Raw genomic sequence first — 26,382 nt, 5'->3', positions numbered from 1 at the left:
AAAGTATTGTGGATAATTAATTTATTTGACTTGTTTCCTGATAACATTACTTCATATGTTCCATTTGTTTTAAATTGTTCTTTTTTCTCATATATTAGTTTATCATAATATTTCTGTTTAGATGTCCTTTAAATATTTGTTAATTTGTTCTTCTATATTTTGTTTTATTTGTATTTGCAGCAGGAGGCTGCTTCATCCAGCAGCTATAGACGTATGGTTTCTGAGTATTTGTGTAAATTATGTGTTGCCTTCCATCTTAATCATTCATTGTGTTCTACATATTGAATCCCACTCAAATAGATTGAAGGATGTGATTTGAAAAAGTAAAACTGTTGGGAAAATTTAGGCCTACGCAATACAGAATGAGTTGAACTTTATTGAATCTGCATGGTCACTGAAATAAAATTTAAAAACATAGTTGTATCTGATAACAGGTTTATTTTCGTTCTACTTCCCTGAGTTTAATTCAAACATAAATCCAATACAATTTGGATCAAAATCCAATTTCATTTATATTAAATCAGTCCCAGATATTTACTTATAAATTTGCCTTAAGTTTTAAACATGTTCGTTTACAGGTTAGAGCTTTATATCTGTGTGTTTTTTTTAAATGTGTTAAATCAATTTGCTTTAGAAGTGGAAACAGAAAAGGTGCAGTGTTAAACTACCTCACTAGAGGGCGCTAACACAATGCTGCAGGTAATTTATAACAACTTGGGAAAGGAGGAGGCCATTCAATAGCCTGTTTTAGCTACTGTTAGCTAGCCGGCGGCTAACGAGCGGGCTAAAACACCAGTTTTGGCTGAATGTCGCCTGTCCTGAAATAGTAATGGCAAAAGAAAAGTGTTCACAAATCGAAGCGGGTGAGTTCCGAGCGTCCGTTTGATTTGCTATAAATAACTGAACATTTCCAGAGTTTGGAGTTGTGGACATCAGCTGGTGATCCTGGCAACCGAGCGAAGCCAGACGCTAGCTAGCATTAGCACGGCTAGTCACAAGCTAACAGCGAATTATTTCTTTTCAGAGCTGTATTTCCTCATTGCCAGATTTCTACAGTCTGGACCATGTAAAAAGGCAGCACAGGTAAAACGTTACGTTTCTACATTAAAAACGGTCATATTTTCTAAAGGAAGCGCACAGCTAGCCTGTCGGGCTAACTGTGTATATCTGTTGTTAGATTCTGATCGAGGAGCTGGAGGAGTATGAGGTAAGTTTGTGTTTTCCTCCTGTGGGCTCTGCCCAGTGATGCTAAACCTTCTGAACGAAACTAAGTCCGTTTATTTTTGGAAGAGCGTTTGAAGGATGAACGAGTCCCTTTGCCGTGGAGGGAACTGGTAGCTGCCTTATCTTTAACTGCTTGTTTTTAACTTTAGTTGGTTCCGCAACGATGGAGTTGGGACGGAAAGATATTCAAACGGAGTTTCCAAGACTGGGTAGGTTGGAGTTTTATTGGAAATATTATTTGGAAATGTGTCGTTTTATACTTTTTGACGAATTTTTATTTAAAAAAATTGTCTTGCTGATATAATTTTTTTTAACTCACAATTTATTTGGACGAAAGGATTCCTTATGAAAAAAAAAACTTATTAAAAACTAATTGTAATCCAGGCCTGTTGATAAATAACTAAATGTGCTTTCGCTATTGTGTGGAGCTTGTGGGCTGGTAGAGTAGAGCTAGGCGGATCGTGATAGGCTAAGTAAGATACCGAGACCTGTCAATCATCTTTAGAAGCCAATCAAATTGCTGCTGCTTCTTCTTTCTACCCGGAAGAGTTGAATGAGCCATTTGATTCGCTCTGCGTTTTTTAAGCCCCACCTTCTTTGTTTTCGTGTGTGTGTTCTCAAATAACTGTATTTATTTTCATTTACACACATATATATATAATTGTATCTCCCTTGATTGCTTTAAAATGATAATTTTGCTTTAAAAATATATCTATATTAACATATCTTGCTTTATATTTAAAGCGAAATTAACATTTAAAACCATAAAGGGAGATGCAATTTTATTTAAACAGTTTTCCATTTTTGTTGTGCTAATTTGAATTCTTAAATGGCCAAAAAAAAAAACAAAACAAACAAATTACTATTATGCTTTAACCAGTATGGCTAATAATTATTTTTAGAAAAAAATGATTTATGGTATTTTTTACAAATTTGAATGATTGTGTGCACATGTAGCTGTGTGTGAACGATTTTGCCAAAAATCAAAATTGCGAATCCCCTTTACACTAAGCACAAATATGTAGATGTTTCATTTGAGCGTTTCAGTTTTTTTTTTCATTTTTGTGTGAAATAGTTTGAACTTTCTGCAACTGTCTCTTCCCTTCTGTGTTAATTTGAAATTAATTTGAAAATTGCCTTTGGCTAAATTGCGATTATATTACACTCAACCGTATTTATTGTTTATTTATTTTTTCCCTTCAATCCACTCCTTGGGGTTTCGATAGCTCAGAGTGACATCATTTCATCACTTTTAATTATTTGAAGTCCACAGTTTAAAGATGATTAATTTGAAAAGGGAAACAGACATAGGTGATACTAACTCACTGACAATTACCATTTTAAGCACGGCTTGACTTCTGTGATGGTTCTGTTAGTGCAGAGTGTAGCTGAAACAGGAGTTTTCTCATATATGTCACCCAGGTGGTTTTGAATCAGCACATTCCTGCAGACTATCTGCTCCAAGTCTGTCGGCGGATCAGTCCACTTATAGAGAAGGAGATCCCACCCAGTGTTCCTGGAGTCCAAACACTCCTGGGGCTGGGAAGGCAGTCTTTGCTTCGCACCGCCAAAAGTAAGCATACTGTATTCTTTCTGATTTCTCTTGTTCTGTAGCGCTCTTTGCCTCATTCTCGCCAGTTTAGAAATAAATGTGTTAACTGTTGGTTACATTTAGGTTGTACCAGCAAAGTATGCTGTGGCTCTGCTGTTGCTGCCCTGCACAGAGGACGGCCCCCGGAACCTCCTGCTGTTATTGGGAATGTTCCTAACGTTGGTACGTAAAGCTTTTCATGTACTTTATTCCTGTGCAATCGGGGATTAAAAATGCATTCCAGAAAGTTTTCTGCCCCCAATGACTTGAATCAAGGAAAACATGTTCCTTGATTCAAGACATGTACGGTACAAAAAATGCACTGTATTATTTATGTAAAGATAAATGTTTGACCTGGATCGAATATCTAGGGCATCTTTTATCAGGTTTTCCTAAAAAGTAAAAAAAACAATCCACTGGACTTTGTTTCTAAGTTTTAAGATGTTTCGTTCCCATCCAGGAAGCTTTTTCAATTCAAATCAAATCAATTGAGATTTTTCAATTCAAATTTTTTTGGCTGAATAATTGATGTCAATTTAAAAATGTTTCTATAATTTTTTTTATTTTTTATGTTGTTTTCTAGTTTCAGAGTTTCCTCTACATATATTTGATGTCACAAAATAAAAGCCACCAAACCTTCAGAATTACGAAAAATAAATATAACGGTGTAATGCATCTGATTTAGCATACTGTTTATATTTGCCTTTTATCACATTATAATCAGTTAAATATTGTTTAAATGTACTTTATTTTGAAAAACCCTAGCCCTCCTGTCTCCCTGTGGAGCTGGTTAGCATATGAAGCTAACTGAAGGCTACAGGTCACTGCTCTGCTGTGGAGGAAAACTGGGGGCGACAGTCCAATGATAAAAAACTCAGTGATTTAATCGGTGTATATGGAGACTTTTTAGACCCTGTAGCAACTTAAAAATAGCAACTGGAGAGAAATCCAGTGACCTTTCTCTGTTTTTGGTGAGTTTAGCAGCACCAGATGAAAGCAGACCAGCTTGGAGCCCCTCCTGCAGTCAGATCAGACAGCAGACCTGCCCCATTTTTCCACAGCTGACGTAAAACACATGAGCGAAGTTACTGATTCTGTCCTGGATTACAAAGCAAGATATAAATATCATGGAAGCATAGTTTTTAATCTATTCTTTTTTTTTTCTCTAAAACTATTGAATTAAAATAGTGACTTGATTCCCACACAGCATGGATCACTTGTTTACAGGTGCTGGTCATAAAATTAGAATATCATGAAAAAGTAGATTGATTTCAGTAATTCCATTAAAAAAGTGAAACTTGTATATTATATTCATACATTACATACAAACTCATATATTTCAGATGTTTATTTTGTTTAATTTTGATGATTACAAATGACAACAAATGAAAATCTCAAATTCATCATACCAGAAAATTAGAATATTACTGAAGACCAGTAAAAACAAAGAATTTATAGAAATGTTGGCCAACTGAAAAGTATGAACATGAAAAGTATGAGCATGTACAGCACTCAGTATTTAGTTGGGCCTCCTTTGGCCTGTATTACTGCAGCAATGCGGCGTGGCATGGAGTCGATCAGTCTGTGGCACTGCTCAGGTGTTATGATAGCCCAGGTTGCTCTAATAGTGGCTTTTAGCTCTTCTGAATTGTTGGGTCTGGTGTATTGCATCTTCTTCTTCACAATACCCCATAGATTTTCTATGGGGTTAAGGTCAGGAGAGTTTGCTGGCCAATTAAGAACAGGGATACCATGGTCCTTCAACCAGGTACTGGTAGCTTTGGCACTGTGTGCAGGTGCCAAGTCCTGTTGGAAAATGAAATCTGCATCTCCAAAAAGTTGGTCAGCTGCAGGAAGCATGAAGTGCTCTAAAACTTCCTGGTATGTGGCTGCGTTGACCCTGGACCTCAGAAAACACAATGGACCAACACCAGCAGATGACATGGCACCCCAAACCATCACTGACTGTGGAAACTTTACACTGGACTTCAAGCAACGTGGATGAAGTGCCTCTCTTCTTTTCCTCCAGACTCTGGGACCTTGATTTCCAAAGGAAATGCAAAATTTACTTTCATCAGAGAACATGACTTTGGACCACTCACCAGCAGTCCAGTCCTGTTTCTCTTTAGCCCAGGCAAGACGCTTCTGACGCTGTCTGTGGTTCAAGAGTGGCTTGACACAAGGAATGCGACAGCAGAAACCCATGTCTTTCATACGTCTGTGTGTGGTGGTTCTTGAAGCACTCACTCCAGCTGCAGTCCACTCTTTGTGAATCTCCCCCACATTTTTGAATGGGTTTTGTTTCACAATCCAAGTGCTTGGACACTGAGCTCTGTGAACAGCCAGCCTCTTTAGCGATGACCTTTTGTGTCTTGCCCTCCTTGTGCAAGGTGTCGATGGTCGTCTTTTGGACAACTGTCAAGTCAGCAGTCTTCCCCATGATTGTGTAGCCTATAGAACTAGACTGAAAGACCATTTAAAGGCTTTTGCAGGTGGTTTGAGTTAATTAGCTGATTAGAGTGTGGCACCAGGGGCCATCAATTTTGAACCTTTTCACAATATTCTAATTTTCTGATATGATGAATTTGAGATTTTCATTTGTTGTCATTTGTAATCATCAAAATTAAACAAAATAAACATCTGAAATATATGAGTTTGTATGTAATGTATGAATATAATATACAAGTTTCACTTTTTAAATGGAATTACTGAAATCAATCTACTTTTTCATGATATTCTAATTTTATGACCAGCACCTGTAATTCCTGAGCCATGGATTACTGTCTTTTTGGAAAATGAAAATTACATATATCCAGTGAGGATTCAGGTCATATATGAAAATGTACAGATTATTTCACAAAGTCTTATTAGCATACATATTTTATAGTCAGTTTATCAGTGTAGTTTAAAGCCGGGCATACACTGTGCGCTATTTTCAGTATTTTAAGCTACAGGTTAAACTTTTTAAAAGTTCACAGCTCATAATGTTCTCCCACTGTGCAGCCCGACGCTCTGATGCGATCTGGCGACGGCCGACTGAATTTTAAACATAGTTGCTTTCCTCCCGAGCTTACGATCCCTGGTCAGGAGTTGGGAGGTGGCCACCAGAGGCTGGTCGCCCCTCTTTACCCCCTGTACACTAAGCGACACGTGATAAGCTGAAACTCGGCCCGATCGAAAATTCACGGATGACTGGAGAATCGGCCAGAAAAGTCTATGCCTGGCTTAAAACTTCCTGGAGGAAATCCTGTAAAAGTCCTAAAAAAGTTAATTCTGTAGACTTTCCCTGATGAGTCTGAAGGCTTCCTCTGTTTATCAGAGTATTTGTGTCTTATATGTCCCTGCTGAGGTCTCATAATGTGTCCTTTCACACAAAGTGTCCATCATGGGCGCTCGCCAGGCCACGGGTTCGGCCCGTTTCAGCCAGGTCCTGCCGTCTTCATCCTACCAGCACATGAAGATACACAAGCGTATCCTGGGCCACCTCTCTTCAGTCTACTGCGTGGTGTTTGACCGCACAGGCCGGCGGATATTTACGGTCAGGGATCCTTTGTTTGTCTGGAACATTGTTGCCCCGTTGCTTTCTGGAGATCCAGTTTGAAGAAGATATTGTCTGGGGTTTGGTTCAGGGTTCAGACGACTGCCTGGTGAAGATCTGGGCCACAGACGACGGCCGGCTCCTTTCTACGCTCCGCGGCCACTCAGCCGAGATCTGTGACATGGCTGTGAACTTTGAAAACAGCCTTATCGCCTCTGCAAGCTGTGACAAAATCATCAGAGTGTGGTGTCTGCGTACCTGTGCCCCCATAGCCGTGCTGCAGGCCCACGCGGCTTCTATCACATCCATACAGGTGATGCTGTGATCCTCAGAGGTGGAGCGGTTTTACAATTAGCTATAAGCACCTAAAAACCACTGAACTGTAAGGGTTTGTCTGTTTTTAGTTTTGTCCTGCAGCCAGAGGGACGAAGCGATACCTTGCATCAACAGGCGCAGATGGGATGGTGTGTTTCTGGAAGTGGCATTCCCACAGTATGAAGTTTGAGTGAGTTTTCCTTTCCTTTGAACTCTGAAGGTTTTGTTTTTAGATTCATTTAAGCAGAAAAATTAACAATGTTTTTGTAATTTTTCCCCAGCGATCAGCCAGTGAAGTTTGTTGAGCGATCGCGACCAGGTGTCCAGGTCTCCACTTCTTCTTTCAGTAGCGGTGAGCCTACAGTGATTCCACAATGTTAATCAAGTTGGTATATATCTGTAGCTGCATCTTAGTATTCAGAGACATTGTATACGTAGACGCCTCATTGGACATGTGCATAGAAGGCGACCATCTTGGATCGGACCACAGTTCAAACAGCTGCTGTCAGAAAGAATAGGAGGCGCCTTAGATCTCATTTTAATCACACGAAAGACGAGTCAGAGATAATATTACAATCATCTCTTACATGTCACAATCCCTTAAACAAACAAAACATGTTCTAAAATATATATGACACACATTAACTGATTAAAGAACAAATGTTCACATATTCATAAATAATTATAATTTTGTGTTTTGGAAGACGTTTAGACAAACTTATGAGGACAAAAAGTCTTAAGTTAGACACAACATAAATTTACCATTCACTATGATCTTGACAATGACAAAAAATGAATAAAAATGATCATAACATAAAATTAATTTAAAAAACAAAATAATAACTTTACTCTCTTTTGTAAATGACATTACAACGAATGTTCTCTATAGATCATAATACTCATTATCAAAGAGCAATCCTGAAAAAATACTGAATAATGTTATACTATATTATATAATATTTGTAAAACACAGTCTTATCATATATTAATATAAAACTTTGTGTTTTTCAGATTAATATTTAGTTGCAAATTATATAACTTTGCATATATCTCATCCAGTTTGAGTTCAGTTTGAATAGTTTTTAATCCAATAAATATGTGTAAACCATCCTCGTGTTATTCGGCACTTAATAATCCTGTGCAATCTGTAAACTCTTAAAATTCAGGAGAAATTACTAAGCTTATTTAGGAAAAGACTGATGTATGTTTTCAAATCTGACGGAATCTTGATCGTATTGCTCCATGTGTTTTGGTCTCTTGAATATGTTTTTGTTATCAGGAGGTATGTTCATGGCCACTGGCGGCACAGATCACATGATCAGGGTCTACTACCTCGGAGCAGAGACTCCTATGAAGGTGTCGGAGCTGGATGCTCACACGGTAAAAAAAAAAAAGCAGACCATCTGTCGACATTTTTGTCTCTTTCTGTCCTATGGAGTTGAATAATATTCATCTTTATCCTTTTAGGATAAAGTTGTGGTCGTCCAGTTTAGCAATAACAGTGACAGGTGAGATCTGAAGAGGAAACGGTTTTCCTTCGTATTTATGGAGTTTAAAGCATTCTGATAGTCTATCTTCTGTGTTCCAGCCTAAGGTTTGTGAGTGGCAGCCGAGACGGCACAGCAAGGATCTGGCATTACCAGCAGCAGGAGTGGAAAAACATCACGTTAGACATGACGGCAAGGCTTCCCGGGTAAGAGAGCCGTCAGAAACGAGTCATGTGTCACAGACTTTAAAGATGGTTATAGAATTAGTGATTTACACCTTCCTATCAGGACCGCCGTTGCTAACGGGGAGGATAAAACCAAGCTGGTGGTGACCATGGTTGCCTGGGATCGCAGGGACAGCTCTGTCATCACAGCTGTTTCAAACTACCTGCTCAAAGTGTGGAGCGCCACCTCTGGCCAGCTGCTGCATGTTCTGTCGGTAAGAAGCAGAAAACATTTAACTGCAGATCTTTTCAGGATGTCCAGATCTTCTTCGAACGTTTCCAACAAGTTTTTCCTGCCTGCTTAAGGGACACGATGATGAAGTATACGTGCTGGAGGCCCACCCCTTCGACCCCCGCATCATGCTCTCTGCAGGCCATGATGGCAACATTTACATCTGGGACCTGAGCAAAGGAGTCAAGATCCGAAACTTCTTCAACATGGTAACCTGCCAGCTGCGAGGTTTGCAAACCCAGGAGTCGTTATTGGCCTTGTGTTCATGTTGGAATCGTTTTTCCAGATCGAGGGCCAGGGCCATGGAGCCATTTTTGACTGCAAATTCTCAGCCGATGGACAACATTTTTCCTGCACAGACTCACACGGACATTTACTGATATTTGGCTTTGGCTGCAGCAAACCGTATGAAAAGGTATCATCCTGGCACCTATGGCCTCCTCTTTCATTAGGAGAGTTTAAAATCTGTACCATCTGACCATATGAATAACTTTTTCAGAAAACAAATCTGCTAAGATTTAACAGATTTTAGTACCATCTATATGGACCATTAAGGTAAAAACAGTTTAAAAAAAGAGCCTAAAAAGATGCAAAATTTGACTTAAGAGAGCTGAAAGGAGAATTAAGAAGACAAGGATTATTATTTTAGAACAAAATTCATCTTTAGTATTTTAAAAATTTGGTTTTATGAAGCGTATTGGTTGTATTTCATTAAACTACATCAGATGGATTGTAAAACGTGAGCCTACAGCAGGATCACTTAGTTTAACTTGGTTTCTAATCAACAATTGTAAGTCGTAGGGCCACAACAATCGATTATAGAAATAATCATCAAGTAATTTAGTAATCAATTAAATGTTAACTGGAGCATAGAGGCTGTAAAACATGACTTTAGCTGACAGAGCGACCCACTTAGAGCAGGAATTATACCAAGAGTAAACATTTTGCATTTAAGATAAACTTTTTCATCTGTCATTATGCTCTATCCGGAACTCCTGAAGTGGAGAAATTTTAGTTTCACCTGGTTTACTTTCTTAAGGAATCTTTGGCTATCAGATTATCAATAATTAATTTGAAAAATAATCAACAGATTAATCAATTTGCGAAATGAATGTTAGTTGCAGCCTTAGTAAGTCGATTTTTTGTCTTATTTCCTTTCAGATTCCTGACCAGATGTTCTTCCACACGGACTACCGGCCTCTCATTCGAGACTCCAACAACTACGTTCTGGATGAGCAGACGCAGCAGGCCCCCCACCTCATGCCGCCTCCCTTCCTCGTAGACGTGGACGGAAACCCTCATCCTCCCCGCTACCAGCGACTGGTCCCAGGAAGGGAAAACCACAAAGAGGAACAGCTGATTCCTCAGCTGGGATACATGGCTAACGGTAAAAACCGGCTCACTGTAGCCATTTGATGCATCAGCAGCAGGCTGATTTAGGACGTCTCTGCCCTGTCCTTTAGGGGACGGAGAGCTGGTGGAGCAGGTGCTTGGACAGCAAACGGCAGAAAACGGCGAAAGCCTTCTGGACAATCTCATCAGGCAGTTAGAGAACGAACAGGACGGACAGCAGAATGTGGAGCAGCAGGCAGATGGACCCATGGGTTGGCTGCTTCTCATTATGCACTTCCATACAGTCTGAACGCGTTAAATGATGAATGAGGGTCAACAGTTTCTTTCCCCCTCTAAAATGGGCTCCTTTTGCAGCTGCTGAAGCAGAGGTGGTGGCCTCCTCTCCTGGGGTCGAACCTCGCAGGAGCGGCCAGGTGGAGGGTGTGTGGCAGATGCAGCACAACTCGCTGCGCAGTCAGGTGGCCACCGAGAGGGACCTGCTGGCCTGGAGCCGCAGGGTGGTGGTGACAGAGGTTCCGCATGGTACCTTCAGGTGAGCCGGAATCCTGAGCAGCCACTCCGGGAAGCATCAACCACTTCTTTATGGTGTGCTGGATCATAATTGTTTCTCTCTTAAAGAGTACTTGAGGAATGCAGACAAGCCAAAAGTGACTTGGAGTGTTCCCTGTACAACGCAGAGAGGAGGAAGAAACCAGTGGGCTGCATCCTGAAGGTACGGCTGTTCCAGTCCATGTTGGCCTCACATCAGAGCCGCTCTTTAAAATGTTTTCTATGTTCCAGAGCAACACTCTAGGTTCCCGTCTGCGCTCCCTGCGGCCCACCAAGAAGAAGAAGCAGCAACACTCCTATCAGACCCGATCGGCTCAGGTCCGCCGACCTGGAACCCGTAGTCGGAACCCAGGCAACAGGCGTAACTCTGAGAGCCAGGTGGACTCAGACAGTGGAGAAGTAAGCTCCTTCTGCAGCAGAAAACAGGCTTTTTTTATAATGACGCTAACGCTGATCTGTGGGTTTACAGGAACAGGAGAGGCCGGAACATTCTGGTGACTCCTCTGAGGATGAAGCTCAATGGCAGAGCGAGAGCAGCTCCAGGTAAACGGCCTCAGTGTTTCCCCCAGACAGCTTCTCTGATCACCCAGCTAACATCCTCCGTTTCCGGTCCGCAGCGACTCGTCCAGCGAGTATTCAGACTGGACGGCTGATGCAGGAATCAACCTCCAGCCACCGAAGAGGTTGACCAGGAGACCCGTACGGCCCGCCGGCTACAGCAGCTCCGAGGAGGAAGAGGGCGGTGACGAGGATAAGGAGGCGAAGAAGAAAGAAAACAAGAAGAAGAAGAAACCCAAAAACACTAAACAGGTTAGAGCGAGCGAAAGCCGCTGCCGCTAGATGAACAGAAGACGCCACGTTGGTTTGTTTTCGGGTTAAGTAGAGTTTCTGTGTTTGACTCAGAAACCCACGTCCTCTCTGGCCGGACTCAATGCGGAGGAATGGCTGCCGCCGTCCTGGATCATGGAGACCGTTCCACGTCGCTCTCCTTTCGTCCCGCAGATGGGAGATGAAGTGAGTTCCTCTTTTGACAAGGTTTAAGTAGACGCCATGTTTGACGTGTTAACAACGGTTCTCCTTCCTTCCAGCTCATCTACTTCAAGCAGGGCCATCAGGCGTACGTCCGCGCCGTTCGCAGGGCCAAGGCCTATAGCATCAACATCCAGAAGCAGCCGTGGAACAGGCTCAACCTCAGGGTGAGGACAGCGGCCCTCTTTGCGATTATTTCAGGCCCGTGCTACAAGCAGGAGGATTCCAAAGGCCCTGACTGGGCCCCGGAAAATATAGATCAAGAATAATAGAACATTTATATAGATAGATTGATAGCGATAGAGGGAGATATAGGGCTGCAACTAACGATTACTTTGCAAATCGATTAATCCTTTGATAATTTTATTTTGGGTTAATCTTTTAATAATCAAATAGCCAAAGGTTTTTTTAAACAAATGTTTTTTTACTAAATTAAACCAGGTGAAACTAAAACCTTTTCTGGATAGAACTCATCAAAATTTCTTCAAAAACTGTCCAACAAACTGGTCTATCTTCAAGGATAGTGCAGATTGATGGCTGAAAAAGTTATTTTTAATCTTAAATGCAAAATGTTTATATATTTCTTTACAATCTTGGTATAATTCCTGCTCTAAGTGGGTCGCTCTGTCAGCTAAAGGCATGTTATACAGTCTCTATACTCCAGGTAACGATTAATCGATTATTAAATTAGTTGTTGATTATTTCAATAATCAATTAATCACGATTGTTTCAGCCCTAGAGAGATAGATACCATATGTTGTGAAAGGTATTCTCTCCCCTGCCCTGATTAACATCCAAACTTCCTAATCCATCGGGGTTCACTATGATATTGAAAAACTCTTTGCAGCTAAAACAGCTTCAACTCTTCTGGGAACGCTGCCTTCAAGGTTTAAGTGTTGATGGGAATTTTTACCAACTCCTCCAGAAGCACATTAGTGAGGTCACACGCTGATGTTGGACCAGAAAGCCTGGCTCTTCATCTCTGCTCTAATTCTGTTTTCCATTTTCATACATTATTTGAAAAAGCTCCAGATAGCCGCAGGGGAGGCATTAAAGAGCTGCGGTTTGCCAACCCCTGAATTAGATCATCCGGTCAGATTGGTTTTCTCCCTGAGAAAAACTGCAGTTTTCTCTCCTGGATGAGTCTGTAGTGACATCAGACAATTTCCGGTTGACTTTACAGCAAAGCGTCACACTGAGAAAGCATGGAGCGAAAAACTCCCTTAGAAAGGGGAATAAAAGGAAACCTGTCACTTTCAGCAGCACTGTTAGATGACAGGTCACTTCATCTTAGAGAACCTTTTGGTTTTAGAGGATGTTTTCTCTGTTGAAGATGATGTTGGTAGTTTTTATTTTTCTTTGATTACTTACACAGAATTAATCACATTAAATTGTAATTAAATGTAAATGTAAGGTCTTTTTCATCTTTTAAGAATTTTAATGTTAAAAACTGTTCATTTCAATTAAAAATGGCTTTTTGCACACTTTCCGTCTGCTTTTAATCAGAAAACAGTTATGTGCAAACAGTACACAGGCTGTTGTACTATTAGCTACCAGGAAGCAAGATAGTGTTGAGCCGGTGTTTTTTAAAGGCTTCCTGTCTGAGCTTTCTGACCTCAGTGCTTCAGTCGGTTAGAAACCTATCGCTCTGCGATAAGATGGTCTCCATCCAGAACACGCGAAACAGAGGTGGTTCCCAACAGTTGGTCCAGCTTTCATGTGAGCTTTCACGATGATTTCTCAGATGTTTCCTCGTTGCTCCTTTAGGACCAGGAATCTGTGAAGGTGGTTGGAATCAAGTACGAAGTGGGACCACCCACCCTCTGCTGCCTGAAGCTGGCCTTCCTGGACCCGGTCTCAGGGAAGATGACCAACGACTCCTTCTCTTTAAAGTGAGCAGCAATACGGAGCACACTCACCCCCTTGGAAAAGTTTTCACTCCCCTCAAACTGTAGCCATCATAACAGCTAACTTCAGTGTTTGGTGGTTAACATGTTACGTTTGACAGTTGGGGTTGAATTAAATCCTGCGGTAAGTAGCGTCCATCTGTGCGTTGTTGCTCTCGCCGGATGAATGCGACCTATATCTGAACGGCCAAGATTAAATTCATATTGGATTCGGGACCACAGAGCCAAGTGGCCTGGGTCGCATTGGAAAACATCGGATCTGTGTTGTTTAGACTGACATGAAAATATCATATACATAGTGTTAATCAGTAACAAAATAAAAAAAAACAATATTTTTCGTCCCGATCACCAAATCTGGGACCTGAGTCTAGTAACACCTGACTCCTGACATCTTCCGGCAGTGACGTCACAGTGCGGTAAGCCCAGCGCCATTCTCCCCACTTTACAAGCAAAATCAATGGGAGCTACTATAGGGATGGAACGGTTTATAAAAACCGTCCGAACTGTTCGGTTCGAGTGGTGAAAGAACAGGAGTTGGGAGACGCGCCAGCAGCACTTTATAGGTCTGCTGCATGGGACCACTTTGCATTTAGAGTGACCTACGATGACGGCGGAAAGAAAGTTGTGGATAAAGTGCACCAGTGTGCAAGCATTGTGCAACACGTTTTGTTTTTGCTAACAGCAACATGACCAACATGTCATGCTAACACCGAAATCCCACATACTCCGTCAGCGCTCCGCTCCAGACCACCTGCACAAAGCAAAGCCTACAGCCTCCGCTGTGGCTCCCGTCCGCTCCGCTCTGAGTTACTTGGAGATCGTAGAGAGCATGCGCGAGATGATTAAATTAAAGCAGCAAAACAAGCGGAAATGATTGTGGGTTTCCGCGAATCATTAAAAATAAATACAATTCATTATTTTTTGGGATTTTTTCATTAATTTCTTAAATTTTTATTTTTTCATTAATTTTTATGATTTTTTTTATTTTTCGGTGTAACAATAAACATATACTGAACCGAAAACCGTGACCACGAAATCGTGAACCGAACCGAACCATGGATTTTGTGAACCGTTCCACCCCTATGCTACTAGACACATCAGCAATCAACAACAAATATTTAAGATTTCCAGAGGACTTCACCATTGTAATTCACCCGAGCTATAGTTATAGTGACAATGCCCACATGCATGGCAGTTGGGTGTTGTAATACATCTGGTAAAAGTGGGAACAAAAAAAAAGAAATAGTTCTTTCACCTTTTCAATCCATGATCCACCACAGACGGGTCACTGCGGTCCTGGTTGTTGGATTGTCAACTTGAAGAGGGAGGATTTGCCATCAAACTTCTGGACAGAAAAAAAAAACACGTCTTCAATGCGTTACTCTCTGCTTCGCATAATAGCGGGTTGTGGCAAACATCAGATAGAGCACTGGGATTTGCTCAGCAGCCGATACCGCGCCGTGGCGTCACAAACCGGTAGGTAGCAGTAGTGTTCTTTGTGAACATAGATGTCTCCAGTAAATCACATTCAAACGAAATTACTCTTAATTTAAAAACACATAATAATTTCATGCTTAAAGTACTTTCAGAAGTTTGTATTCCTAATGTGATGGGGCTCTTTAACATAACAGATATTTTGTTATCTTATTTTAAACTAGAGCTGCATATGATTATTTTGCAAATCGATTAATCTCTTACTGATTTTTTTTTTTTTTTTTTTTGATTAATCAATTAATAATCTGATAGCCAAAGATTCTTTAAAGAAGATTTTTTATGAAGTTGAACCAGATGAAAAATAAACTTTTCCACTTGGGGAGTTCTGGATTATGGAGCAGATTGAAATACTTTTTTTGCTCTTTGTTTCTCTGTTTTTGCTGCCAAAAATAGCGTGTCCCACTTCCAATTACAGATATCCCACTTAAACAATATAGTGTCTCCAAAAATCCGACATTGGGGCAACAGCGTTTGAGGTTAATAATAAAATCTGTTTTTAGAATTTCTATTGTGAGGTCTGAATACTGAGGGTCTGAATACTTGGCAGTGTGCAGCTTCAGCATCAGATTAAGAGCGTGTTTCATCCTCCTCCAGGTATCACGACATGCCCGATGTCATTGATTTTCTGGTGCTGCAGCAGTTCTACAACGAGGCCAAAGAGCGTAACTGGCAGCCAGGTCAGTTCCTGCCCAGCCATCTCTCCAGAAGTTATGTTTTGGGTTAAGTTGTGTAAAAATGCCTGGTTCTCCCTGCAGGGATGAGGTTCCGCAGCATCATAGATGATGCCTGGTGGTTCGGGTCCGTGGAGGATCAGCAGCCGCTGCAGCTAGAGTATCCAGACAGCCTGTTTCAGTGCTATGCAGTGAAGTATGTGAAAGGATGCTTTATTTAAGCTATGTTGCTCTTAAAAGGACTGGGCTGAGTCTGATTTCATTTGATCAGGTGGGACAACGGTGAGCGGGAGAAGATGAGTCCCTGGGACATGGAGCCTATTCCAGAAGAAGGTTGGTGATGTTGATTGTTTTTAAGTTAAACCAAATATTCACAGAAATGTTTTGGAACAACTAAGGTTTGAACGATTCAAAAAAAGTAACAGAACAATCCACTGGACTTTCTTTTCAAGTTTGAAGATGTTTTACTTCCTGTCCAAGAAGCTTTTTCAATTCAAAATGTCAGAAATAGCGTTGAGTTTCGGGCTTTATAGAGTGGACCAAAAACAAAGCCTTGTTTTGGCTTAGAAAACATACAAATTGAATTGGATGAACGTGTCCGGCCCTCAGGAATGGGAGTCCTTTGGCTTCTTTTTTAGCCTCCAATACTCAATATCTGTCCGTGTCTCTGAAAGGGGGGTCATTAGGGGGGAATTTTTAGTCTGCCTGAACAGGCAACTGCCAGTTGGACACAGACTTAACTAATAAGGGCTTTAGTTTGAAGTCGGTCAAAGGTGACACTAAACAAAGAAGTCTTTAATGTGGATCTAAAGCAGCTGTTTGCTGGGAGTTTCGAAATCTAGATAAGTTATTCCTAAAATAAGTGCATTTGTTCTTGGATTCAGGAGGTAAAAGAGACATTTTGCCAATGGAACAAGATCATTTACATTTAAAATAAGAAAACACAATTACAGTGTCTTATTTCAAGTGCATATTATCTAATTATCTTATTTTAAGAGTAAAAATACTCATTCCATTGGCAAACTATCTCAAATTAACGGTAAATGCACTTAATTTGAAAAATTTGTACTTATTCCTAGACGTTTTTCCAGTGTGGATTCTCTGGATATAGAACAAAATCTTTTGAATCTGGTCTTATCTCAGACCGACCTGCTGTACCTTAAACATATTTATTATCCAGAGGTGTTTGAGTTTCTGAATGATTTCCCTCAGCTGCTTTGCCAGAAGAGGTTGGGGACGGCGTGGAGGTGATGGAAGAGGAGTTCCAGGCCCTCCTCTACAGGCCTCAGGAGGGAGAATGGGGGGCTCACACTCGGGACGAGGACTGTGAGCGGGTCATCAGAGGCATCGATCAGCTTCTCAAACTTGGTGAGCCTTCAACGCTTCCGCTTCAGTTAAAGGAACCCATCTGTGCTGGTTCTCATGATGTCACATTGATTTGCCCCCAGATGTGGCGAAGGCTTTCTCCTCACCTGTAAGCCTCCAGGAATATCCCCTTTACTGCACGGCAGTGGCCTACCCCACAGACCTCAGCACCATCCGCAGACGGCTGGAGAACCGCTTCTACAGGTGAGCAGGACGCGTCCCTGTGCTGTGAATAGTCGCTCTGAGCTGTGCGCTGACGGTTTTCCCCGCTGCAGGCGGATCTCTGCGCTGATGTGGGAGGTGCGTTACATTGAACACAACGCTCGCACTTTCAATGAACCCCAAAGCCCAATCGTAGCAGCTGCCAAGGTGGTGACGGATGTCCTCCTCCACTACATTGGGTGAGAAGCACAGATTGGAGGTTTCAGCCTCTTTGCTGATGTTCTGCTTTTCGGTTCCTTGCTTAATAATCAGACGGTGAAGAATACAGCGTATATTTAAACTGAACCAGGTTTCAGTTCTTCATTTTAGTTATTAAAACCTTCAGGTTTTCTGCACTGGAGCTTAAATCATTGTTCTGCTGTCTTAAATGTTTTTGCTGATGTTATTTCAGCCATAGTGATACTCAGGGCTAAATAGGTGTGTATGTTCACTATGGGGAAGATATAATATATATAATACTGGATTATATCTGGCTGCAACTAAGCAGAGGTGAAATAAAATAGTACAAATACTTTGTTCCCTTCCTTAAGTAGAAATGTTGGCTATCTATACTTTACTGGAGTAATTATTTTTTAGACAACTTTTTATTTCTACTCCTTAAAGACTCGTTAGTTTTGTTTCATTTAACCTCATTTTCATTATAGCCTGTTAGTATTTAAAAAAAAAAAAAAAAACACATAAAAAATTATTAGTTTCATCCAGACAATTCATTTCTTTGTGGTTGGACTCGGTGGTGCCCCAACTTGTTGTTCACCACATACCTAAAGAAATAGTTTTTTAAGATGATGCAAAGTTAAATTTGACACTGTTACCATTAGTTATAAAACTAAGAAAATGAAGTCTAAGGAAGTTATCATCCAGAACTGTAGAAAAATGTTCCTTTAATAGGGTAATGCAGTAAAACTTCTGTCCTTAACATTTTTTCCCTGCATTACTTTTACTTTTATACTTGAAGTAGTTTTAAAAATGATACTTTTACACTTTTACTGGAGTAAAAAGCTGAAGTTTATCCTCTAACTTCTGCAAAAGTGTGTTTAACAGTAGGATTTATACTTCTACAGGAGTGATAAACATTAATCCTTTGGACATCTCTGGCCCTAAAATTGTTGATATAAGCAGACTGATAGAAACACTCTGCTTCTGTCTAGACTCTGTAACCAATTGGTTGATAATAAAAGGTTTGGTTGTTGATCTGTTGGAGTAAAATCACTTGATAAAACCTTTCCTGACATAAAACACTATAAAATGTTAAAAGCATCAATGATTCATGCTGATGTGATCTTGGCTCAATATCGGCACCGGTCAGTTCTCATGTATCCCTTTCTCACTAAGGGAAAAACCAGTTTAAACCCGGGACCAATCAGCTTTCAGTGGCAGTGGCAACAGCTCACTGATGCGTGTCTACCCGAGTCAAACGACTCGGAAAGCAACCCATGTTAAAATCGCCTCAGCTCTGATTGGTATGCTGTGGAAACACCAGAGCTGGGTGGACTCGCTAATTAACATGACACCATTGAACGCAACATACGGATGTCAACACACCGCGCCTGTCGCTTCTGATCTAACAAGCAAAAACTCTGTTTACATTCAATAAACATGGAGCAGCTCTGGTGGGAGGGATAGAATGAAACAATAAAGCACACTGACTACGCCCTGGCTTCCTTCCACTGTGCTCTCCATTATTTACTTTCCTGATTTCTGTCACACTGGTGACATCATCAACTAGCCCAGCCTGATGGTCACACCAGACATGCAGCCGCAGGGGGACAGAGGCCCTGCAGCTGCCAGCGAGGGGTTAGATCAGCTTTCATAGCCAGTGGGAAGGAAGCCAAATGCTGATTGACAGCAGGTCGACCATGTTTGAAAAACACGTGTTAACGCACTATTTTCAGCGAGAATGAGGCTAAAGGTGCAAATATCTGTATCGTATCGGAAATTAAAATGTTGTATTGGGACACCCCTGATTTACAGTAACAACTGAGGTATGATATTGTGCCTCTGCTCAGATGGTAAACAAGGAAGTAGCCTGCTGCGGCTAAGCTAGTTAGCGCCTCCCATCAAAATGAGAAAATATCCAGACTGAGGGTTTACATCCACCGCTGAGGAGCAAAGCTGCTGGGGCGTTCAGTGGTTGCTAAGTTAAAGGAATCTTGAATGTAAAATGTTTATGTATTTTTTAGTTATGATTCCTGCTCTAAGTGAGTCTGTCAGCTAAAGGCCTGTTTTAGAGTCTCTATACTTCAATTAAAGATTAATTACTAAATTAGATGATAATTATTTCATTAATTAATTAATCTGATTAATTGCTTCAGCCCTACATATTTATCATTGCTACTGTCTATGTACAAAGAAATCAATCGATTGATCGTTTCTTCCCTTGATGCTGTCTCCCTTTTTTATGGGAACAAGATGATTGTTTCTTCTTGATGTTTTGATATGAGGCTTTGGGAGGACTGACTGGAACTCAAAGGTGCTGTAAATCAGTTTATGTCCTTCGTATCTGTCGGCCTGTGACCTCGCTGAGCTGTTGCTTTACTGCAGGCATTGCCAGACAGCTGAGCTCTATTTAGTTCCAGCCATCTGGCTTTCTGTCATCGCGCCTGGAGCTGGGATTGGATTTAGACTCGAAAAGGAGCTAAACGTCATCATGATGGATGCTTGGCATCTAAAACTCGATTTAATCATGATCAGATGGTTTTTGGTCTTTTCTATAGGCATATAACTTAGTCTTTACAGGTAAATGCTTTCTAAACAGAATCACCAGTAATTGTTAAATAAGTTTTCAAATAAACTAATATGACACCATGTGATGGACTGGCGATCTGTCCAGGCTGTACCCCACCTCTCGCCCGTAGACAGCTAGAGAGCACCCCTCGATAACCTGCTTGGGATAAGCTTGAAGAAAAAAAAATGGATGGACACCATTTGACAATACATGAAGTTTTCTGTGATTTTATTCTGTTTAATTTGCAAATGATGCAGAAACGTAAATTATATCAGCAAAAATATCTAAACATCACAGTCTTTGGTATTTAGCTTCTTTAATTGGTGCTGTATCTGGATACAGTTTGGGAGTATACATGTTTATGACAGTATTAGGAGCTAACTGAGTCATTAATGCAGCTGAGACGGAGGAGGGATTCCTCTCAAGCATTCAGAACACTGGATCCAGGGAACCGGACCTGGTTTGGACCAAAATATTGTAGAAAAAAATCTAGGAAAGAATCTGGAAAGCCATAAAAAACTATTGTTGACAGACCTTCTCCTATTAACTGCTAGAGAATAAGAAGTTAGTCTGGCATCTGGAAAAGCAGCAGGAGGTTCAGCGTAGGGCTGGGCGATCTGAAGAAAATCTAATTATATATTTTTCTATATTTGGGCTGTAATTGCGATACACGATATATATCATAATGCGTTTAAATTACCTTCAAAAACACTAGAGTGTATAAAATTGCACAAATGTACTCATTAAAACGTTTGTTTTTAAATTGAAAACATTTTATTTTAACAGTTAAGATGATTTCTTTGGGTGTCAGTATTAGACTTTTAACAAGATCCCAGCGATCAAACGGGAAACAAAGCAAAAACACACTATACTAAATAAAATGCAAAATAAATAAGGGCTTTATGTGCATAGTAAGAAAAAAAATTACAAAAGCAAAATTAGAAATACTGTCCAAAAATTACTGCATCATCAGAGCACCTCCAAACTATAAGCATTGATCTTCAGTGCAGGAGGTGGGAAACAAAAGGATCGTAACTAAATTAACATCTCTGTTGGATAATGTTTCCCACCCCATGCGTTAAGCTGTTTCAGAACTGGAGAGCTCCTTCAGTGACAGACTGCTGCACCCTGAATGCACCAGGGAGCGTTATCACAGATCCTTCCTCCCAGCAGCTGGAAGACTCTATAGCCATCACTGTTCCCAACAACCTCAATAAGTTTTTACATTAATGCTGAGTTTTGCACAGTTTCTACCTTAGTCAGTTAAACCAGAATTTCCCCTATTGTGGGAGAACAAAGGAATTTTCTATTTTATTCTATTCTATTTATGTACTAGGAATTTTAAAGGAGCTCAAGAAGTTGTAAAATTGAGAACATTGGCAAGTTTAGAAACCTCTGAAGATCACATCACAGGTATTGGAGCGTCTGTGATTTCCCTCCCATCTGTTTCTCTCATATGGGATTGTTTTTTTAAACGAGGCCAACATCATCGGCTTCACAGCTTATTTATTGAAAGTTTTAATTGGTGTGCGGGGAATACGCTGACATGCGGAGTTTGCAACATTCTTCATTCTGCAGCCGATGACTTTTTAGGTGGTAGAATAAATTATACTCCTACCTTTTGCAGCAATGGTTTTTGCCACCTTTTCTTGTGTTCTTCTGCATCCTTGGCATGAAATCCTAGCCTCTGCCGTATATTGCTCAGCTGAAACACCTGCTGTCACCATATTTAGTTTGCTGGTTGCTGCAGTGTGCGAGAAAATAATCCTGTTTAGAAGAGGAGTTTATGATGCATTCAAAGTGTGCGGAAAAGATAAAACTCAGTGAAATAGATGCTTAATATCGTCATGCGAATTTGTGCCTGATGGTTGCGATAGTCATTTTAATTATTGTGCTCAGGGAAACTCGATATATAAAGTATATTTGATATATCTCCCACCCCTATTTCAGATTAATCGATGTTATCAAAGGTTAAAAGCTAATTTCCTTTAGAGTTGGTTTTTGAAGAAACATTAATGAAATAAAATCAAGTTTTGCGCTTTTAGTGTGACAAAACTTGCAGTAGAGCGTTAACGATTTCCTCCTGGACCTGCTGTGATCCTCAGAGACCAGAGCTGCACAGACATCCTGGACCTGTACCACAAAATGAGGTCCGAGGTTAGCAGCGGGGAGGAGGCTGAGGTGAGACTCTGATTTGGTTGTTTTCTTCATGGATCAAAAAAACGCTTTTATTGAAGTTTTCTTTAAAACGTCGTCCTCCTCAGATTGACTTGGACGTGGACTCGGACACCCCGGGGACGTCTGCGGGACATCGGGTAAGAACAGCAGTCTACAGCGGCTCCTTTTACTGGAGGGAACCAGTAGCTCCGGTGCCTCAGTGAGGCTCAGCTTTATCTCTGCTCCTCAGCCGAACTCCAAGAAGCGGGGTGTGGATTTCGATGTGAACGCGTGGCGAGGTCATTGCCGAGAACTTCTGCGCCGCATGTTGGCTTCGCCTGACTCAGGGCCGTTCAGGCGGCCCGTGGATCTCTTTGAATACCCGGTAAAACCATCTCTAATGAACCGGATTACATCGAAGCGTTCTCAGACACTGAAAGTCCAGCTTTTAAACACAGCTTGATGTTTTTACTCAGGACTATCGGGACATCATTGACACTCCCATGGATCTGGGAACAGTGTCAGAGACTCTCGTGGCTGGAAACTACGAGAACCCCATGGAGTTTGCCAAAGATGTCCGCCTGATCTTCAGCAACTCCAAAGCTTACACACCTAACAAGAAATCGCAGGTAAAGCAGGCCAGCCTGCATCGATCAGCTTCCAAAGTCTGATACAGAACTACAGTGGGTATGATGATCTATTCTTTCTAGATCTATGCCATGACGCTCAACCTGTCGGCTTTCTTTGAGAAGCACATAATCTCCATCATTTCTGACCACAAGTCAGCCCTTCAGAACGAGCGGAGAACTCGTCAGAGACTCAGTTATAGGAACAGGCTTCACAACGGAGGAAACTCCCTACGCAGCAGTCCGTCCCCCAGGTACCGAGCAGCACCGTCACAGAAGAGGAATCTTCCCTCAATTATTTCACGAAGGCATATTGTTTGCTGGTTTCTAAATGGTGTTTTTTTTTTTCTCTGGTTTTATATTCCAGCGTCAGAGGAAGGCAGAAATCGGGGAAGTCGTCCAATCCTAAAAAAACCTCATCCTCCACTAAGAGAACATCTCAGAGAACATCTCGAAGTACGTTTGAGCCTCTGTGCTTCTCTTGCTCCTCCTCCTCTGCTTCTTTCTCACCCTGTTAGTATTTGCTGGCTCATTAGGGGGGGTGAACTATTTTTTGTTCCCCCTCAGCAGCCCCACTGTGGGACAGAGGTGGGTAATCCCAATCTGTGTTGGATATGCTAATTGCTGGAACTAATCTCTGGACCGGTTTTTATTTTCTGGGTCTGGATTATCTACCTCTGCTGTGGGACAATGTTCCACATCCTTCAGAGACTCTTTCTTTTGTCTTTCTTCCGTCCGTCCATAACTTTTTTTTTTTTCCTTCATGGTCTCTAACATCAGCCAAATGTGAGGAAGGTATTAAGTTCCTCTCTGTGATCATTACTGCTTTGTTTTTTCAGCTCAGCACAGCAGCGTTGTAGCAGAGGAAGAGGAATCCTCGTCTTCCTCTCCAAGCTCAGGGGAAAGCTTGGAAAGAAGCGACCAGGGGCCCCAACGTTTGACCCGCAGCCAATCCCCTCCTACAAAGAAACCAGGTATGATGGACACGACTGGGAGCGTCCCTCCTCATAGGCTGGTGTTAAATGGAAGGCACAGGACTAACCTTTGACCTCTGGCTTGTTGCTTCAGGCTATGTGCGTAAGCTGCATCTGACTAATGGCTCCAGAACTCAGCCGCAACCGAGTCAGGAGGCACTGCAATCCGACGACGAAGAGGAGGAGGATGGCTCTGGCTCCAACAGCTCAACCTCAGAGTCTGATTCCTCCTCCTCCTCCTCATCGTCTTCCTCCTCTTCATCCGACAGCGGGAGCAGCTCTGACTCGGAGGCGGAGAAGTATGTGGAGGGGGGAGATCACGACTACAGCAAAGCTCCCCGCCTGTCTGCCTGCCCCTCGGCGAAAGGGGCAGTGACGGGGAAAAGGAAAGTGATGGGAGTGCAGAACGCAGCACAGAGAACCAAACGAGCACGACTGCAGCTTCCTGAGGAGGAGGAGCAGGAGGAGGAGGAGGAGGAGGAGGAAGATGGTGAGGAGGAAGATGGTGAGGAGGAAGAGGAGAAGCCGCAGCAAATGGAGAATGTAAGACACTTTGAGCAGGAGGATGATGAAGAGGAGCCCGAGGAGGAGGAAGAGTCTGAGGAAGAGGAGGAGGAGGAAGATGAAGCGTTGCATGTGCAGAGAGTAGCAGCTAACAGCTCGAGAGGCGGCATTTGTAAACTGGGCCGTGTCAGCACACGGAACCAGGGCCGCAGGACGGTGGTGTACAGGGACGAGTCAGATGAAGACGGCCGCGGGTCCAAAGACGACCCGCTGAACCTGGGCCGGTCCCGCTCAGGCCGGGTACGCCGGATGACGGAGAAGGCCCGGGTCAGCCACCTGATGGGCTGGAGTCACTGACGCTGCCCTCCTCTTCCTCCTTTCAGCACCACAAGACTTCAGGGATTTTTGTTTTTGTACAGGTGTGTAAATAATAAATCTAGATATCTATGGTTCTGCTGGTGCTCCTCCACTGTCGCCACGGATTTCTGCTCCCTGGACGACAGAGCCTCACCTTCAGCCTTACTGCTCTCCTCCTCAAACACTAGATGTTCCTCACACTACTTCAGCCACTGTTCACCAAAGAACCATGTGAAGATGCCAAAAACATGGTGCTCCTGTGTTGACCTCCGATGTTTGAGGAAGAATCATTCAGCCGACCCGCCCTTCATCTGCCGCCGCCGCCAGACGCATTAGCAGCCCAGGGCTCCTGAAAAGTCTGGGGTCTGATTCAGGCATTTTCCAGACCCTAGACAAGGAAGGAAATAAGAAAAGGTTTTTATGCTTGATTACTGAGGAGGCGTCCTCTTTTTGTTTCCTTCCTCCCTCCCTTCTTTCCACCCTCTCCTGTGTCCTACCCCGCTGTTTCCTTCCCTCCTCTCTCTGCTGTTCCCTCCTATCCTTTGTTGTATCCTTCCTTCCTTCCCTCCTTCCGTCCTTCCTCTCAAGATGTCATGAATTCTAACCATTTTAATTGATGTTTGAAGGCAGTATTTAGCAGTGATCCCAGCTTATTATGGGATGTATATTTAAACATGGACCGTCTGCAGGAACCCTTACAATGTCGTCGTCTGGCCAACAGCAATACCTGCAAATAATCAGAAGGAATCTCCTCCTCATCACTAAACTATGAACTTTGAGTCTTTTATTTTTCCTGAGAACATGTTTCTGTTATGTGTTTGAATCAGATGGGGTGATGAGTTTTTTCTCTTCTGTTCTGGGTGAGAAGAACCCTCCATTCTTCCAGGTGAGCTCTGATGGACCAGAGCAGAGCAGACGGGTTCTTGGACAACTCTTCCTTATTAATATTTATTTATTTTTACTCTTGTTTGTTATGTTGATAGTGATAAGTAACAGATATTTGCACATTTATCTCCTCCATGTGGCAGCTGAGTGAAAGAGAGAAATTGACAGGAAACCTCGTAATATTTTATGTTAAACCTTAAACTGTGCCAGCGAACTTCTATTTTGGATTAAAATTGACATTTATTTTTGCAACCTGAGGATGAGGCTATATTTGGATTTTCGTTTAAACTTCTCATCTTGCAGGATTCCATTCGGTGGTGGTTTAGGTTTCTTTTCAGTCTAAACTAACTTCTCTGTTATTCCTTTTTCTTTTTGCTTCTGTGTTTACATGAACGCAGTCATGCTGAGAGCATTTAGAGCAGAGCTCGGCTCATCTTTCCAGCACCGGGTGCTAAAGTCTAAACACACTTCCTGGACCCTCAGCGTGTGGTTCTGAGCCAGAGGGTCTTTGTTCTCGTCAGGTTCCTGGAAATAAAACACAAACTGACATCAGCGCGTCAGCTGCCTCTGGCTGCAGCATTAACTCATGTTTTGAATTGTGTGAAGATGGACTCTGATATTTGAATCTGATTTTATGACATGGAGCTCAGCGTTTCCTGGACATCAGGATGACATCATTCTGCTGTAGGTGGAAAAATAAAAACGCTCACATGACTCTTTTATATGAATGTTTTTATTGTGTTGTTTTTTTTGTTCAGTTTTTTTCTAAATAAAACAGGTACATTTGAAAATGATCTGGAGTTTTACTTCACGTTCCTGGATTATACAGCATTGAGCTGTAATGTCTGCTGAAGATGGATGCAGCTGTTCAGAACCGCTGAGACTGAGTCATCCGATCCGGCTGGCAGAAAAGGCAGATTACCAGGTCTGTCAGTTTACTGCGACGTGCGCCG

At 42.0% G+C, this 26,382-nt stretch overlaps 1 protein-coding gene across 1 annotated transcript; it reads left to right on the top strand.

Moving 5' to 3' along the window:
* Nucleotides 1-701: 701 nt before the first annotated feature.
* On the top strand, nt 702-26,194 carry brwd3 (bromodomain and WD repeat domain containing 3). The gene is made up of 40 exons (XM_038297125.1): nt 702-863; nt 1,025-1,083; nt 1,178-1,207; nt 1,374-1,433; nt 2,647-2,797; nt 2,900-2,998; nt 6,193-6,353; nt 6,445-6,666; nt 6,758-6,858; nt 6,950-7,020; nt 7,948-8,048; nt 8,136-8,176; nt 8,257-8,361; nt 8,444-8,594; nt 8,686-8,820; nt 8,898-9,026; nt 9,773-9,998; nt 10,075-10,215; nt 10,319-10,496; nt 10,583-10,676; nt 10,745-10,912; nt 10,983-11,056; nt 11,131-11,323; nt 11,417-11,527; nt 11,602-11,709; nt 13,310-13,434; nt 15,538-15,620; nt 15,699-15,810; nt 15,886-15,947; nt 16,827-16,982; nt 17,063-17,183; nt 17,255-17,380; nt 22,032-22,107; nt 22,191-22,241; nt 22,334-22,468; nt 22,560-22,712; nt 22,794-22,963; nt 23,077-23,165; nt 23,549-23,683; nt 23,778-26,194. The coding sequence occupies exons 1-40, from the start codon at nt 830-832 to the stop codon at nt 24,542-24,544; spliced, it is 5,304 nt and encodes a 1,767-aa protein (XP_038153053.1). The 5' UTR covers nt 702-829; the 3' UTR covers nt 24,545-26,194.
* The last annotated feature ends 188 nt before the right edge of the window (nt 26,195-26,382 follow it).

The sequence above is a fragment of the Cyprinodon tularosa genome, unplaced genomic scaffold (genome assembly GCF_016077235.1).
Source record: "Cyprinodon tularosa strain WSP-4 unplaced genomic scaffold, ASM1607723v1 ctg110, whole genome shotgun sequence".
NCBI classification, from domain to species: domain Eukaryota; kingdom Metazoa; phylum Chordata; class Actinopteri; order Cyprinodontiformes; family Cyprinodontidae; genus Cyprinodon; species Cyprinodon tularosa.
This window is presented reverse-complemented; position numbering and strand designations above follow the sequence as displayed.

What these genes read in the sequence shown, in the direction of transcription:
- brwd3 (XM_038297125.1), top strand. Translation starts at nt 830, where the DNA reads ATGGCAAAAGAAAAGTGTTCACAAATCGAAGCGG. An exon ending in CATGTAAAAAGGCAGCACAG is followed by an intron (nt 1,084 to 1,177) that starts GTAAAACGTTAC and finishes ATCTGTTGTTAG; the next exon opens with ATTCTGATCGAGGAGCTGGA. An exon ending in TCCGAAACTTCTTCAACATG is followed by an intron (nt 8,821 to 8,897) that starts GTAACCTGCCAG and finishes TCGTTTTTCCAG; the next exon opens with ATCGAGGGCCAGGGCCATGG.